Genomic DNA, 18,867 nt, shown 5'->3' with positions numbered 1-18,867 from the left:
GTCATTATCATATAAATTCTCCAGATTGTTTGCTTTTCTTTGGCTGTGTTTATTCACCTCCTCTCCCCATCTCTACCTGCAGCAGGCAGGGCCAGAAGAGGACTCACTGCAAAACCACAAAGCTGGAGTCACTGCTCTCAGGTTCCTTCTCCTGTCATTTGGAAGTGCTGGGTAGGTGGAAAGGGATTCTCTGAGCTGTGGAACACCCTCGGGTGCAGACTCTGCTCAGTGCATCAGGAGGAGGGCAAGTGAGCAGTGTGCCTGCCTGGGTCTGAGCTCACAGCAAAACACCCATTTGCTTTGCCATGCACTGCTGCCAACCCCCCTCTCCACAGCCAGCCTTACCTGATGCTTAAAAGGGAGTTATAATGCTCATTTATCTCTTCTGGGGGGAAAGAAACTCTGTTAATGCAGCCTTTGAATAAGTGCTACCCTGCTCTTTAAATGCTAAAGTTCACTAAAACTCCAGTGATTTATGTGCAGCTTTTGACTGCCAGCACCTGGCAGATGAAGAAACCTACTCAAGCTTCAGTCATAAACAGATAGCATAAAATTTAATTTTAATGTGCTCGTTAGTCGTAGCACATTTCAGACATAATTGTGAACGCAACACAAAATTATAGCAAAAAGACAATTTTAATGCTGCTGTAGAAAAAAAGGTTATATGAAGAGTCATATAATGGTGCTTCATTGTCAACAACAAAACAGGGCACAGAGTGCATTACAGTGTCTGTGCTGTTTACATGCCAATATTTTATACATAGATTCTCATATGGTGTCAGCTGTCAGTTACTTCTGCAAATTAACTGCCAAAAATGGAGACGAACAGAATCACTTAGTGTGCTGGTAACCACGGGTTACCTTTCATATGCCTAAAGATAAAGCTGCAGTATGGAATCTTGGGAGAATAATTAGGCAGAACAAAACAGAAAGTTACCAATTGAAATAAAAAGGCATTCTACAATAGGAAATAACAACCAAGAGCGCTTATAAATAAGTAAAAGAGGTTATATCACAGAATGCCTCATAACTTTTTAAGCAAAGTATTACAGTACAAACATTTTAAAGGCTTTATCAATGTTTAGGAAATACAGTACAAGTTTTTCAAATAGATTTAACCCTTTGAGCACTGAGTTTATTTTGAATTTTCTCTTTTTATTTTTTTTTATTTTTTTTACTAATAAATACCTTTAAAAGTCATGTTGTGCAAAACAGTTAGAATGTATGCCAGGAATGCAGTCCGTGGCTTCTGTTTCTTCAGACAATTTAAAAAAAAAAAGAACAAAAACAAAAGCAAAAAAACTAAACAAATGATTGCAACACTAATAAATATGTATAATTTAAACATGAACCTCTCTTAATATAGATGTACTGTATAGCAAAACAAAGCAAAACATACTTTGCTTTAAGAATAATGTTTCTGAATACTTTATAAATGTTATCTGTGGTATCTTTTATCACATAATTTACAATGTTTGATTGTTAAAGGAAAAACCATTAGATCTAAAAAAAAAATGAAATATACACTATATATAGGTACAGTTTATACCTGGGTCTTATCAGGTACAAACCCCGCTGCTGCTAAAAATGCTGAAAAAAAAGAAAATGGCATTAACCACAATCACATTTTCCATAAGAGATTTTGAAATCTATACAATATATACATCTATGTTTCAATGTGAAAATTATATTTTTAAATTTCAAGGTGTGAGACACCTCTGCATAAATGGAGGTTCATATCAGTAATCAGAACTAAGCTAGTAGGGGTCTAAAAAAAAAGCATATCCTTACATTTTTACCAAATTAATGCAAAAGTGCTTCAAAGTACTCAGAGGGCTAAAGATTATAGGGTGAGAAATACCAGCACACTTAGGTCACATGAAAAAGTGCACCAGAATTAGTTATAAATGCTTAATTAAACTGTCTGTTAATGCATGCAGCTTGATGCATCAGAGGGATGCACAGCAACTAAATCCAATTTACACAAAGTTCCAAACACTTACCACTGCATTTTAACCTTCATATTTTACCAGTAACAACAGCTGATTATGCACCTCTATTTAAACACTGTACAGTTATACAAAACAGTTCAGCCCAGAGCGACTCTGGAGTTAAAATAAGAACATGTGCCAAGAACTAAACAGTAGCTTTAAGGCGTCTTTGACAGTTTTCCTCAAAGCAAATTACAGTTATTTTAATCAAAAGCAAATGCTACTGCTTCTCTAACTCCGAAACATACAGAAGATGATCCTCTGGTGACTTCCCATGTGTTTTACTAAGATGAAGTTTAACAGCATGCTTGCTTGCAAAAGTCCTGTTACAAAGTTTGCACTGATAAGAAGTTCCGATATCTTCCTCTGGAGAGGACGTCACCAGTTTTTCAGACGGTGACTTTGCTTGTGCTATCTGATTGTTAATCTGTTCACTGGACAGTTTGGACAAGTCTCTTAACCTGAAACCCAGATGCGATTCAAGATGACTGATATAAGTTGAAGGAGTTCTGATCTGTGAAGCACAGTCATTACAAAAGAACACTGGGTGCCCAGTGTCCAAATTTTTAAGGAACTTAGTTCCCCCCGTCCTTCGGAGCTGGTATTTCACATTGGCCAGCCAGTGGCTAATTGTGGTCATTGAGAGTCCCGTAAACCTGGAAATGTGCATTCTTTCTTGAGGGCTCAAGTCTGACATGATGTATTTCCCCTCTGAAGTCTGCCGTAAGCTGGCTGCAAACTGGGCCTGCAATATGAGCAAGTGCTGAGGGTTCCAGTTAGACTGACGTCCCTTCCTTTTCTGAGCTGGTGTACTCTCTTCTGGTTCCTCTATTGTGGTACCATCAATGTCAGATTTCTCAGATATGCTGGAAGGTGTGGAAGATTTTGATGTGTGACTTTCTGTCAGGTTCTTCAGCATATCAGATATATCTGACAAGGCATTCTCGCGTAGCGGCGAGTTTGACATGAATGACACGACTGCAGATGTCTTTGCTGTTGTCACTGTAGATGAAGAAGATGCAGAAGATGTCGATGTGGATGACAAAAGCGCTGAACCCAAAGAGCAGCTTTTGTCACTCTTGCCTTTCGTCAAATCTATGGGTTGGTCATTGTTGACATGATAAAAATAACGGTCTAAGTGGTCTGATTTTTTGGACTGTAGAGGTGGGGTGGCCACTGCAGCCTTTTCTGCCAAACTGTTGCTCATTTTAAAAAGCATGCTCATTGGATCCAGAGCGGGCAAAGATGGCTTTGCTGCCTTGCCAAGGTGAATGTTCATGACAGATTGTAGTGCACTTAATGGATTTACAAATGGCTGTTCGGGAGGGTGGTCAGTGATGATGGCTGTGCTGCTACTTAAAGAGCCTACAATGGATTTCACAGGCTCTTTCCCATTTTCCACAGGTTCTACAGTTGGGCTGTCTTTGCAACCATCTCTCTGAGGAACTGGGCTGTTCTGCTGGCTTTTAAAGCCACCATCACTGGGGGGCTCCATCTTAAGGGGTTCACTGACTTCGCTGCTGCACGGCGAAGGCGTCGCACGCTTCAGTGGAGAGAGCTTTCCTTCGGGCTCCTTCATCTTCTCCTCCACTTTAGCCACCTTCTCAGTGACCTTCTTCACCAATTCTTCCATGGCATGAAAGTTTGTTTTTGGCACAGGTGAGGTCTGACTGCTGGGTGGAGACACTAAGGGCTGGTTTTTAGTTGGTGACACTAGTTCATTGTTTCCAAACATAGGTTTTAAGGGTGTACTCTTCCCAGATGAGCCCAACGACAACTTCATCATATTAGGCAGCTGGTAGGCAGCATGAATGCTGGGGTAGCCACCCCAGCTCGGTGTGCCATTCTGGGCTTTGTTTATAGCTGATGTAACCGTGTTCTCTAAAGACTTCAATATATCTAATCCCCCCTTAGGGCTCTCTTCTAGGTCATTTTCAGTCAAGTAATGGTATTTTGAGGAGATATCATACTTCTCCTCATCTTCACTTGACTTCTCCTTGTCTTTTATTTTGTCATCAGCAATAACTCTTTCCTTATCTACTTCTTTTTTAATCTCAACATTTAATTTAGGGGAAACACTAGAAGGTGTGTTGGAAGGAGATGTAAAGGTGGTGGCAGCTAGTGGCACAGACTGGACTTTCTCATCCACTAAGGACGTTATTGTCGGTGTGGCTGGGGCTTCTATAATTGGTTTCCCTTTTTTCATGGCAGAATTAGTGACTTTAATAAAATGTCCCGTCACCATCATGTGAGCTGTGAGCTCCTGCAGGGTGTCATGTGAACTTCCACACTCCATGCACTTCAGAATTTGAGATTTCCTTGCCTCAAAGTGCCAGGCGTAGCTGGCCCCGTTCTGGTGACCGTAGCGGTTATTTGGCGTAATGTAGGGATTGGAGTTCTTTTGAAGTGCATCGTTACTATCTGAGATTGTGGCTTTTGGTGTCCCAGCCGTGGAGTCTGGAGAACTTGGAAGTTCAAGCTCCAGTGATGCTTTCTTTCTAGTAGCTGGGATAATTTTTGCTGCTACAGGTGTAACAGGTTCCTTCAGAGGCACTTTTTGGTAGTGTTTTGTTTTGATCATATGAACACTCAAATCCTGAAGAGATTCAAATGAATGACCACAGTACATACACTTTAGCACTTTCTGGGCATCTTCTTTCCCTTCCATTTCAAGCAAGGAACGTTTGCGAGGTTTGGACCATCTTTTGGGGTTATTGTTATCTGTTTCGTGGTTGTCATCTCGATAATGTCCCGTTTCATTCATGTGCACTGTTAATTCTACTAAAGTATCGTAGGCAGCACTGCAGTCTTTACAGCGGAATTTACTGGCTCCAGTGAATATGGAGCCATAGAGCTTACTGCTCTGTCTGTACAGCTGGACTGTGCTAAAAAGGCTTGGTTCTGGCAGAATTCTGCTCTGAGAAACTTGCTGCAGTGTTTTGGCCATCGCAGTCTGGTGCCAGTCAAAGCTGCCACTTCCACAACTGCTGCTGCTGCTGCTGCTACTGCTGCTGCTACCGTTGTTTTTTTCTGAAATTGGCTGGTGAAGGTTCAGATTGAGATTGGACCAGTAGGAATTAGAGAGGAAGTTATTATACACGGCCTTCATTTGTTCCAAGCTATCAGACACCGTGGAGTCTTCCAGTGGTATGGAAACCTCCTTGCTCTCTTCCTCATTTTTAATGGAGCTGCTCTCAAAGTCTGCCATGCGGTCACTCGTCTCACTGATGTGGGACTCACTGTCCATTTCATGGCTAGAGAACTCAGCTGCTGGAGAGTTTTGGTAGCTTTGGCAGTTCTTACTGAAGTCTTTTTCTGGACATGCATATTTTGCTGAAGGCTCCCCATCAACTGCATTTTCATCAGGTTCCACATCTTCTTCCACCAGCGCGGCTGCTTTTAGTTCGTCTGAAACATAGGCTATTATGAAGAGAAGAAAATACAAGTTAGTTTCTGCTCATCATACTTTTGCCTTAGCCAAAGAAGTGTACTTATTTGTAAAATTAAACAGTTAAAATTTAGTATTTCTTCAGAGCAAGAAAAAAAATCTGCTCTTCAAACATAATTTGCCACCTTATTCTTCTCAAGGGGCAACAGCTTGAAATTAAAACTAAATTTGAAATTAATGAAGCACATTCTGGAGGTGGCATTCATTTCTAAAGTAATAAATTACTTGTATCAACCTCAGAGACAGCAGTTCCTGTCTGTCAATTAATATGTCTTATGCTTCTCCTACCCCTAATGCATTTCTTAACAGACAGATTCACAATTTAAATTAAGCAAGCATTTTTTGCTCATTACAGTTTTGAGACTCAATCTTTAATAAATATAGAGCACAACAAACATCAAGAATTTCTACAAAGTAAAAAAATTGCCAGTTAAAATAAATTTCAAAAATCAGATTTTTTTAAAGTTATCATTATTAGTCATGTCACATTTTAGAAGAGATGGTTAAATGGAAGTGATATAACCTTTGGAAACAACTCATTCAAAGCAATTTGAGGATATTCTTTATGGGTGTAACAAATGCCCCATTCCCATTTAAACACAACTTCCTCAACAAGAAAGCCCATGCAGAATTATGTCAGGAGCTAGTTCAATGGAATTGGTATGCTGCACTCATTCTTGCTGTATAAATATATACAAGACCTTCCAGTGGACCTTACAAATGTCAAAGTGTTTGCTCTTTAGACTACTTTGTCAATATTTACTCAGCATAAGGTACACGGACACCCAACAGGGATCCTGGCTTTTTTTCCCCTCAGGTAATGCAACTGGTGATGTAAATCTAAGATTCTCCTCTTGATTAGGACAGTTGGCAACTGACAGTAAACAATTTTTTTTCCATGGTGCTTCTGTTTTACATATACTAAGTCTACCTAAGTTTTTCCTTTATGCAAGAAAATTATGGAAACATTAAAAAAAAGGAATCATTAACTAATCAAAATTATCTATGTAATGCATTAATTTGCAGGAAAGTAAAAATAGAATATGACTCTCTTCAGTGGAATTTAAAATCTCTCACAAAGATAATTATAAACTGAAAAAATTCCCATTTTCAGTACACTCTGTGGTTAAAGACACCTGACATTTGACCTTCTCTGCAACACATCTGGAAAATGTAGGGTATTTGTATCTTGAACAACCTATAGCTTGCTTCTTCAGGCAACAGTGCAGAGCAGATAGCAGTTTACACCCCAAAAAGCCCTGCTTTAACCAACAGACTGAAAAATGTAGAACACTAAAGTAGGTATCACACACACAGTATTAAACCTTGCAAACTTCTTTCAGGGAAAATATGTTTAAACGTTATCAGAAAACCACAAGAGACAAAACAACTGTTAAAGTGACAATGAAATCAGACTTTTAGTTTCACATGGAGTATTTCTTCGTTCAGTTAGGTAACACAAAATATTCACTACTGTTCTTCCACATGGATGAATGGTAGCAAATCTTCCTCCAAGCATGTAAAGTTATAATGTGATCCTCAGAACACAAGTTAAACCTTTGAAAGCACAAACATATCACATAAAAGCAACACATAATAATGATCGATTATTTCAGTTCAGATAAATCCAATGCAGAAAATTCAAGCAGCAAGGGTCCGTTTTTTTTAAATTTGGGAGCACAGAGTTTGAAAGAATTATGTCATAAAATTTTATCATAAGATGCTGGTACAAAGATCAGACTTTGGAAGCAAGTATACCACTCTAATGAAATAGAGGTGTTCTGTTTTACTCTATCTTATGCTTTTTCAAGATATTTTGAAAAAAAAAAAGTATTATTATTTTATGTATATCAAAGACTCAGCAGCAACTTGAAATAAGGTTCAGCTCTGTCTTGCAAATACTTGCAACAAAACCAATACATAGAATCGAAAAAGGTGGATTTTCAGAGCTTTAGCACAGGAGACCATAGCAGTTCAAATTGCTCTCTAAAGCTGAAAAATTTTGGATAACTATTGATAATGTGCAGACAACTGATTGTTAACTGCTTCCCTCTTAACCACACCAAATCCTACTGAATAAGGAGGGATGGAAGGAAGGAATCATGGCATAAAACCTCTGCTTTGGAAGCAAATGCAATACCCCTTTCCTATTCCACCCTTGTGGAAACAGATCTTCTTTTACAACTCCTGTTTCTTTGCCTCTGATTTGAAACTGCAGAATAATTTCCTTTTCACAAAGTAAAGAACACCCAAAGTTCTCCCCACACTAGCTGCCCCCACTGTCCCCTGCAGGCTGGGGTGAGTGTACCTGTCTGTGGTTTTCCCTGGCTGCTGAGCACCTGCCTGAGTATGTGCCACCCATTCCCAGCACCACGTCACACTCCAAACCCAAGGGCTCCATCCCTGCCCACCATGGAATGCCCTCCTTGGAGCCACTGCTCACCAACACAACCAGGGGGCACAGAACCAACTCCCCAATTAGTGTGGCATTCTTTACATTTTTATTTCTCTTACTGCTGAACTCTTATGAATTTTGTTTGAACTGAAAGACTTGTCACATTCACAGCTTTTTTAGAGAGTGACTTTTACATTAGGGAAAACCTCCAGCATGCAGCTCATTTAAATGTAAATCTATTTACCTTTCATGCTTTCTTTGCCCTTTTCACCAACTATCAAGCATATTTGCGTGTTAACCAGGAGCTGCCTCCTCTATAGCTGTTCCCCTTCCTGAGCTCAAGTTGTGAAGCCAACTTGTGACATCAGTCTTTGATCCAGAAATGCAGGAAATGAGGCACAAACGACAGTGTGGAATTTAACCCAGCAATCTGCAACTTCGAAAAAGTGACAGCTCCAAGGGCTCCTTCTGCTCCTTCCCCTGCACAGAGGAGAGGAGGGATGGAACCTGGTCTAGTGAAGGGTCCCTGCCCCACCACACCTTGCTCAGGGCAAGAAATGGTCAGTATGAGCACAGAGGAAGGTAACAGCCTCACTGCACCAGGCCCACAGCAAAGAAATTTCTTACTTGGTGAAGTACCCACAGGAAAAGCAAAGAGACTGTGAAAGGAGAGAATAAAATCAGGAGGAGATGGTAAAAGGGTTTTCCACTGTGTTCACTGCCTGGAGGACAGAGTGTTTATAAGAAGCACTGTCACCAGCTCATCCTTACTTAGCCATTACTCTATTTTGTAAAAAAAAAAACCCACAAAAAAACCAAAAAAGACTCGTAGTTTGATATTTTTCAAGCGTAGAATAAATGTTTGAACAGCAGGGCATCTGTAAAACTGTTCTTCAATGCCTTAACAGCAAAGTCTGAGGGGAAAAGAAACAACTTTAAAGGCAATTCTAGTGGCAGAAGTTAATAAAAGTGGAAACGAAAGAAATTAGGCAGTTCGGGGTTTTGTTTTTCCAGAGAAAAAGGACCAAAAAAATCCCAGTTCTCAAAGCAGTGTTTAGTTTACATCTCACGGGGCACCATAACCCACAGGAAATTGCCTGCAAATTGAGCAGTGGTGTCACTGTGACACAGTATCTGACAAAAAGTGGAAAGCTGTTGCCTGGCATGGCACTCAAGTTTCTAGAGAAGAGGATATCAAAGGGGTTCAGAAACATCTTGCGGGTACAGCCATAGAGAGGTTGAGAAGAAACAGTTCCCTCATTAGTATTTGTTGTAATTATTAACTGAAGTGCTAGGTAACAATGAAATTAACACATTTGATACCAATATATAACAGTAAGCTGTGGTATAATGCAATTCATTTCCACACAAGAGAGAATTACCTTCATAACTGAGCTATGGATCATTTCTTTGCCAGTGGAAATAAATTGTGATCCATCACTGTCCAAAATGATCTACATATTGCATAGACAGTAATAAACTCATGTACCTGGCTCTGCACAGACACCAGGGATCTGCTGCATGAGAGCAGAGAGGCACCAGCAGCCTCTCCACGGAGGCTCCAGAAGCTCAAGAAGCCCCCATGGAGCCAGACCAGCTGTGCCAGCTGATCTCCTGGGCTCACCAGGGTGTGCCAGCTGATCCCCTGGGCTCACCAGGGTGTGCCAGCTGATCCCCTGGGCTCACCAGGCTGTGCCAGCTGATCCCCTGGGCTCACCAGGCTGTGCCAGCTGATCCCCTGGGCTCACCAGCAACACAGCTGCACCTCCAACCCCACTGCCAGAGGTGCTCTTCAGCAGAACCAGCAAAAACAGTGTGTGCTTGTCACAGAATTCACAGAATCACTGGGTGGGAAGAGACCTCAAGAGTCCAGCCCAGCCCCAACAGCTCAACTAAACCCTGGCACCCAGTGCCACACCCAGGCTTTGTTAAACACACCCAGGGATGGGGACTCTACCACCTCGTGGGCAGAGCATTCCAGAACTTTATCACCTTCCTGTAAAAAACTTTTTCCTAATGTCCAACCTGTATTTCCCTGCTGCAGCTTGAGGCTGTGTGCTCTGGTTCTGTCAGCTCCTGGAGAAGGAGCCCAGCCCCACCTGAGCACAGGCACCTTTCAGGAGCTGCAGAGAGTGATGAGGGCACCCCTGAGCCTCCTTTTCTCCAGGCTTGTCATCCCCTCCATGGCAACACCCCCTCAGTGAGTGGCTGGACACACATCTCCTTGAGATTGTTTGGAAATACAAGACCACAGCACTAAAGGTGTATTTTACTGTTCTCCAAAATCCAATTATATGCACAATTTTTTCCCTCATTTCTTGAAAAATACAGCTGAAGCCATATATTTTGGCTTGGATGTATCCAAATATTTCATCCAAATATTTCATTTCAATACTTTTGAAATTTCTTGTTTTAATTATGTTTTTTCTTGCCAAAATTTTTTCTTTTGTTTTAATTAGCTCACTGGGGGTATATTTAAACTAGTATATATGCTGTTTTCTTGAAAAGGAACAAAACATTCCAATATTCTTCTCACATGAAAAACACTCAGCTACAAAAGTTTATCAAAACCATTCAGTTTCTTGGAAGTATTTTTGCTTTAACCAAATGGCTTTCTATTAAAAAAAAAATAGATCATCTTAGTTATGCATCATTCAAAATCATGAATTAATACTAAGAGTCATCTTCCAAAGCATGTAATTTTGAGTTCATTGGGAAAAGAAACTTCTCAATCCTTAAAGAAACTGAGCCCGTCTACATTTCAGATTGAAATTCAAAAAAAAAATAACAGCAGAATGGGATCAGGAGCAGAAATGCTCCTAATGCTTACAGGATCAATATAATATTCCCAGTAAAAAATAAAGAAGGGAAAAGGATCATAGTAGGTTATAAAGTGGAGCAGTGAGTAGGAAGTCCCTCTGCACCCTGACCCTCACTCCCCATTCCATGGCACTGCACAAGAGGTGGCTCCTGTCACTGCCCCTGCTGCTGGCAGTGCACAGCCTTTTCCTGAACACTTGTCCCATTCTGTTTTACATCAGACACCAGCCACCTGAGAAATGAACAGAATATTTTTTAAATATTCTGTTTAAGTAATCTTTGAAAAACCTTAGAGTTCCCAGTTTTGGTAGGACCATTTGGAGTTAAGAGGCAGCTGAGTCCCAACACCGGTGCAATGAAAGCCAACAGAGGAACAGCAGCATGGAGATGATCTGACTGTGCCAATGAACCTTATTCAAAAAATTAATGAGCAGAGGCAAGAGAAAACCAGCTCTGTGGATGAAGTCAATCAAAGACCTAATGCAAATGAAGGCATATAAAAGAGTTATATTAGTCTGTTAGAAAACTCCCACTCCACAGGCCTTCCACTCACAGCAAGAAAGGCAAACATTTCACCCACAACATGAGCTATTTCTATACTGAGACTAACTGTTAATTCCCATGTAACTGAAATTGTATTTGAGACTTCTCTCCTTGGCAGAGATGTTCACATTTTCCTCATTAGGCAGTCAGGATGGGAGGCAGGAGTGACTGCCCTGTTTACAAGAGTGGCAAATGACAACAGTCTCTAAACGGGCATGGCAATACTGATTACCCAGCACCTTGACAGGGACATTATTCCTGTTAGAAAGGTCAAAGGTTCTGTTTCATAGAGGCAAGACTGTCTATTATGGGAGAGAAATGTTATTTCCAAGTGAAGAGGTCAGCACTTCTCTCTCACGTCGGCTCAAGTCCCTGGTACCTCGCACCGGAGCGCGAGCCCACTGCAAGACGGATTATTCTGCCCACTGGCAAGGTCAAGAATATTAATTTTGAACGTGTTAATTTGATGTGATGTGCATGATTAATGCTTGTTTAGCTGGATTTTTTGTGTGTTGATAAATCTGCAGCCTTTTCATGCCATTGAGAGTCCCTGGGAAGTGGTGTGGAGGGATGTGACATAGGATGTCAATCGGATGGGTGGCTGTCATTAGGCACTAAAAACTTTGAAGTGTATTTTGTTTGTTCCTTCATGAAAATACTGCAGCTGTCTGCCACAGAGAGCTCAGAAATAGGCCAGAGGAAGCTAGCCAGCTGCTCTGATTCAGCATCCTGGATTGGTATTACATTTGGAAAGACTTCAGAGAGGCCAAATCAACTGTAAGTGCTAAGAGATGAGAATTACATGGACAAGGACACACAGTGAAGAGATGATAACAAGGAATTAGTTTATATGCCATTACAGTGTGGGCCACCTAAGCACAGAACAAAGCAATTTTACATCAGGCACCTTTTCCTCATGTCACTGTATTCCAAACTCCCCTGGGTTCTGTGCAGTTTAAAGGAAGTACAGGACTCAGGTCTCCCATTCACTTTAGGCTTTACAGAGCCACAAGAAAAGTGTCACACAGACCACTCACAAATGAAGAGAGAAAACATTCAAAAACTGCTATGAATTCTGATAAGGGAGGCATTCTTTTTTTCTGAAAACAAACACTATTTAGATGTTTCTTAAATGACAAAGTGAAAACCTCACATTTATGCATTATCTCCTTCACTAAATATAGACCTGAAAAAACAGCATACCCTACTATAAAATGATGACTTAGAAACAACTTGGAACTATTGGACAGCATCATTTAACTGAGGTGTTTAATTATATGCACATTATAAAAAAAAAGCTAAAAGCTTCAATGAGTGCTTTATTTTTCCCATCAGCCCTGTGGAAGAAACATTCTCATCCACAGTTTACAGCTGAAAACCTGGAAAGAAGTTAAAAGTCAATTGTCTATAGTGCTAGACAAGAAGACAAGTGAAGGAGCCTGTTACTCCTGTAGGTTAATATATATAATTCTGCTATTTACACAAAACATGGGAAGATGGCTTAAGTTTGTTCTGTCCCTATGTTTCCTCACAGTGTGTTTATGTGAATACAATATATGTGTATAATTGAAAGTAATTGCCAGTTTTCAGCTGAAACAATAATTTCACCCAGTGAAATGCCCACAGGTGCAGGTGCTCAGCAGAGCCCAGAGCCTGTGGTTACAGCCAGGCTGCTGGGATCCAGTGGATGCTGAACCTGCAGGCTGCCAGCAAACTTCCTTTCACAGTGGGGAAAACAGGGAAGGTTTCTGAAGTATTGTCAGGACTCTCCTGTGAAGAGCTCTCTGCTCCCAGCACACAGCAGGACTCAGGTACACTGTGACACCCACTCTGTGCTGGAGATGGAACATGAGGAATGATGCTTCTCTCCTCCAAAACTGCACCCTGCCTTGGTTTCTCCCTGGGGCCTAAACTCCCTGAATTCAACGTGCTCAGCAGGGTTTTTCTAAAACCTGCTCAAATTACTCACCCTTGAAGCACAGCACCACTGTTTCCCGATGTGGAGAGGAGCCCTGATCCCAACACACTGCAGTGTGCTCTTCTGTGGGTAGGGCTGCACAAGGATTAGTGTGAAATCTGCCTTGCTTGAAGAGTTCACCTGCCACCTTCTACAAGAGTTTTTTGACAAGAAGGGATCCAAACATTAAAAAGCCTTGGTTGAGAACCAAGGTCCAAGTTACTCTTAATGAACAAAATCGTATTGATTTCTAGAGACTTCAGGTATCATTCTTGTACAGCCAAGGGTGAATGACATGCTTATGAGAAACTTCACAAGAGCAAGAGTTCAGAGCCTTTCTGGCCAGGAAGAAACAGAGTTTTAAGAGGTTTGACCTAAATTTGCAGTCATACACACACACAATACAGCTGGCTGCCTAAAGCACCACAGCTGGGGAACCATTGATGTTCCACTGTGTGTGCCCATAGATGGGTACCAGAAGCAAGGCAGGGCTGACAGTAATCCAGTGCAAAGGCTGAGAAAGGTTATGGACTGTCACAATGACAGAAGGACCTTCCTTGCTATGGTATTTTGTGGAATCCATCTCCTTTCCCCTTTGTACTCTGGGGGAGTAGAGATTTGAACAGCTCCTGTGGGCATATGCCTGGAATTTGTGGCTGATTCTGCTGAAAAAGGAGGAAAAAAAACCCTCTTGGCCTCCCTGCCACCATAAAACCAGCCTTTCACAAGCAGCACTAGAGCCAGACCAAGGAGGCAAATGAGCAGCAGAGACTGGGAGCACCCAGTGGGAATTCTCAACTGCTCCTCAGTTTGATTCAGTCCAGGGTCTTGTGATCCCATTTTATCAACATTCCTGTAGTACCCTCCTCTTCCTCCCCTCCACCTACCCTGGGAAAAGCTGCTCTCCCTCCAACTGCACCAAAGTTACAAATGAACACCATTCCAAGGAGCATGAAGTTCCTCACTGTCCATGGAGCAGTCAAGGGTCAGCTACCCAGCCACAAAGGGGAAACACCACCAGGGATTGGGGAACCAGCACAGGATGGTGAAGTATCAGCTCACAAGCAGCCCCAGAGTTTCAAAAATTTCACATAAACATCATCAATTCAATGACCAAGCACATTACTAACAGGAAAAACCCCCACCTATATTTGCTGTATAAATAATTCAACATGAATAAATGTAATCCACTCTTAAGTTAGACAAAAGTGGCTTTTCCCTGGTTTCCAAGGCAGTTGCTTGGTGTGAAGTACTACAGACTTGCCTGAGTCCCACTCCATGCAAGCACACATGACAGTGGGAGTCAGTGAAACAGCAGTTCAGCAGCAGAGAAAAAAGCCTCATGTTACACTTGACCCTAATTGTTCTTTGGACTCTGCAGAATTTTTCTAAGCACAGAATTACTGTTTCCTTAAATGGACAAAAATATTTACCAGAACATTCAAAGAAAAAACAAATGTTTGTTTTGGGGGTTGTTTTCTTTTTTAGTTAAGTCACTGTCAACATCCTGGCAAGATGAAGCCAAATTCTCTGTATGAATTGGTACCAAAATACAGAGTGACACAATCTCTGCTTGATACCAGACATTTGGGTGGCATCTTTTAATCACTGAAAAGCACACAGGGCATTCCACAAACTAATACAAGATTCACAGCCAACTCTGGGATAAGCAGCCATGAGCATAGAAGTTCTCAATATGGCTCTAATAGCTCGTAATTATTATAATCCTTCACTGAGCAAACAGATGTTGTAAGGGAACTTCAGTTTCTTCAAATGCAGTAATCAAACCATTCTGCTTCTGCCCTGCCTCTTCTCAGCAAATGCTTTGTATAGTGGAGTGGAAATAGCAAATGTAGTGACAAAATGACCATTTAATTGTCACAGAAATCTGTTTCTGAACAAAACTGATGTTGTCATTTCTCTTTATGCACATTTCTCAGTCTTCTGCTATGGTTTAGAGGTTTTTTTTACACCAAGAAAAAATCTTGCACCTTACTTTCTGTAATCTTCCCACATATCTGGCTGTTCCTAATTTGTCCATATCTTACAAGTTTTACAGTAACTAGAATCTGGGGCTGTATTTGTGTTTAGCTGTACTAATCATACACACACATCTCTGAAGCTGCCACCTTCGCTGCGAAATTTTTAAAAATCAAGTTTTCACCTAAAACGCTTCAGTACATTACAGTGAGTCATTCTACTTGGTGATTTATTTGTAAATAATCATGCCTACTTAAGACATTCAGAATGTACCAAAAGACCTTCAGCCTGATCCTTCATTTTGTTGCAAACTTGCATCTCCCATTGAAGGCCTTTCTACAGTAGCTTCAATAGCTATTTTGGCTGCAGTGCCTCCTTACAATAAACTCTATACATCTGTATGAATGGTATAGTAGAAATCCAAATGATTTCAATCACAATTTCAGCTATTGTGAACTTGTGCTTATAATGAAGTTCCTCTATTAAGAAAGGAGCTCAGTGTGGGCCAACAAAGCTTTGTGTTCTTTCACAGTTGCTATTCAGCCCTCATTTAAGAAAAACAACTATTGACTGCAATATGAATCTTAGGACTTGAAGCAAGCAGAGATTCTCAGGATTACCTCTACAAGATGGCCCCTGCTTTTTTTTTTTTTTTTTTTGTATGTGGAGCAAAAAGAAGCACTGAATATTCATTTCACTCATTTGCTAACTATACTAATGTACACTGGTGTAAATGAGTCTCTATCTACCAGTACCTATTGAACAGAAGGGTGTTTGAATAGGTGGGGTTTGCTATAATGCCACACTAAGATAATGTGCTAGAAACAAATGGTTCACTGATTCCTGAATAGAAAATTTGCTGGAAAACCCTGAGAACTAGGAGACGAGGGGGAGGGGATTAAAATGTCGCTTCAGAGCCACCAACCAAACTCCTGTCATTTTTAAAAGATGTTCCCGTGGCACAGTATGAATAGTTTATAGCCATGATTGTGAACATTCAATGTCATATAAGAAAAGACACTTGTCAAGAGCCTTTCCCTTACCAGCACCCTCATCATGACCTGTGTTAATGAAGTTAATTGAATTTAAGATCAATAATGGTTAATTATTGCAATTTGACATTCTGAGATAAATGGCTTTAAGACAGAGAAATGTGTGTGTATGTGAATTCTCTCCAAAGAAGGTGAACACATTACAGCCTAAGAGGGATCACACAGTCCTTCCATTGATCCTGGTACAATCTGATCGACCTAATCCTCTGATGAATGTGGGCTTTTCACAGCTACAAGTAAATGTTCTACAAGACTACTCTAACCCTTGTCACTGACCAAATCTATATGAGCTGTACACTAGAAATCTATTGAGATAGATTAAAGAACTGCTGTAGAAACAAGAGATGCTTCAATAAAGATGAAGGTTTATTATATTGACTATTAATGTTACATGCAGTATGTAATTATGAATGCTTATGGATCATAAGAGTTTAATTTTGGTCAGTCAGATGTAAATGATCATAACTGAAAAATAGTATTAAAATTAAAAAGTAACAGATTAAAAAAATCCAAGAAGCATGTTGAATTTGATGACTTAAGAGTGAATGCTCAGTAAGAGAGATTTTAAAATCATCCTTGAAATGTGCATGAAAATGCTCACAGACAGGTATTTATTTCACTCATCAACCTACTTCATTTAGGGTTTTTTAAGTTTACTTTCACAATAGTTCCTCAACAGGAAGACGTTTTTCAAACGTGTTAGTAATGATATTCTTACATGCATACTGAACAAGTTAAATGACCACTTACAAGATTTATAATGACAAAGTAAATGTCAAGGAAAAAGTATTACTGATTGCAGAGCACTGACAATAAAAAGCAGCTGAAGAGTTCTGTCAAAATGTAAGATTATGCAAAAACACTATTGAGAACACTGCTAATCATCTGCTCTTGTCAATTACTTGAAGGGTATCTGACAGCATATTTACATTAAACACATTTCAGTAGTGAAATCCTTAATGCTGTATCAGAATATTTTCATTATTATTAGAAATCCTTTAAAAGTCCTTTTGCAGCAGAGCATTGTAACAGCAATGATGTAATATCTCTCTCTGTATCAGGTAGGGGTTTCTATTTCATGCTAATACAGCTACATAACATTTGAAATAATATAACCAAAGACTGAATATACATGTAAGATGGCAATCCCCGTGTTCCTGTATTCAGTGCAGGTATTTTCAAGTAACAGCTTTGCAGGAGTCTCAAACTAAAAGCAAACTGATGATCTGTCTTTGTCTGGCCATTCTTTTAGCCTTTTATTACTCCTGTGACTGCACTTTGTCATGGCAAAGGACATTATCAAGCCGACATTTTTTTCTAAATCTCTGATTGTGACTTGCAATTCAACTGCTTTAGGAGGAGACACATTAGCTACCAATGCCTTCACCTGCTGGAGAAACTTATTTTAGTTATGTCTGTCTTATACTTCATGGAACCCTTCCTCCAAAATAGAGAAATAAATGAAATGTAATGAAAATGAAATGTTGATCCCTTTCCATGCTTCAGCAGGCGTTACTAAAAAAGCACACATAACCCTGTTTGATGTGGAAAACAGTAAGCATGCATAAAAATGGACAGAGAGGATGCATGAGCTGCCTTTCAGGAGGAATTCATCTGGGCTTAGAGAAAAAGAAGGAAAATAAGCCCCGATCATGACTTGCAGGATCAATTTATGGTTTTTCCACCACTTTTGCTGCAGATGCATACCTAAACTCAGTTTGTAAAAAGGAGAGCAGAGCCCTGATCTTCCCAATGCTTCTGAAGAACTACAGATTTTCAGACAAAAACACCACTAAGCAGCACCAAGCTGGCAGAAAGCTCAGGGTCTGGGTGAGGTTCTGTCCTGATTCAGGTAAGGAGCACCACTCGTCACTCCCTGTTCAGTCAAGGACAAGGGTGAGCTCTGCACTAACCCAGCACACATAGGTGAGATCACTCAGTGTGTCAGGTGTGTCACACACACCCGTGCACACACCTGCAGCAGTGCTGGAAAGCTGGGAAGGCACCAGCCAGGCCTCCCAGACCTGAGAGCATGGTAGAGCCAGCTCTTTGGCCCTGCCCTGCTCCTGCCAGCTTGGCAAACCCAGCAGCACCAGGCCCTGTGCCACACCTGAACCCTGTCCGAGCCGCCAGCAGAGATTCCCACCTGCCTTGCAAACTGCCAGCATGCCTGGCCAGCTGCACTCGGGCACTGGGAAATGGTCTTTCCCTGTGTTCCTAGGGTCCAGCCCCTCTCTGCTCTGTCAATGTCCATGGAAAGCCTTCCCCTCATGTTCAATCCAGCACCTCCAGGTTCTGAGGAAGGAGCCTCCAGAGCAGTGCTCCAATGGGACAGCCACAGCTCGGCTGAATCAAGAGAGTCTCTGTAAAATGATATCTTTTTCATGCAAAATACATCACTTTCTCCAAGAGATGTGAGGATGTTTTTCTCCCCAAGTGAACAAGAAAAATCCTGATTCCCAAGACAAGAGCTAACTCTCCGTGCCACGCTGCAGCCGCAATTGGGTTTTATTGTTGACCTGAAAGCAGTGATTTCATTGGAAATGCTGACACAAACATGACTATTGCTGCTGATGATACGCATCTCACATACGCTGAATCGAAGGGATGTGGGAGGATGCTTTAATTGTTAAATTGAGTGAAAAGGACATAGAAGTAAAAGTACCAGAGAGTCATTTTGC

At 40.9% G+C, this 18,867-nt stretch overlaps 1 protein-coding gene across 1 annotated transcript in view; it reads right to left on the bottom strand.

Moving 5' to 3' along the window:
* Positions 1–617: 617 nt before the first annotated feature.
* TSHZ3 (teashirt zinc finger homeobox 3) overlaps positions 618–18,867 on the bottom strand; it is a 64,959-nt gene continuing 46,709 nt past the window's right edge. Inside the window, exon 2 of the mRNA XM_066557276.1 lies at positions 618–5,411. Within this exon, the coding sequence (XP_066413373.1) occupies positions 2,212–5,411 (3,200 nt within the window). The 3' untranslated portion in view covers positions 618–2,211. The remainder of the gene's footprint in view (positions 5,412–18,867) is intronic.

The sequence above is a fragment of the Molothrus aeneus genome, chromosome 11, assembly GCF_037042795.1.
Source record: "Molothrus aeneus isolate 106 chromosome 11, BPBGC_Maene_1.0, whole genome shotgun sequence".
In the NCBI taxonomy this organism is placed as follows: Eukaryota; Metazoa; Chordata; class Aves; order Passeriformes; family Icteridae; genus Molothrus; species Molothrus aeneus.
This window is presented reverse-complemented; position numbering and strand designations above follow the sequence as displayed.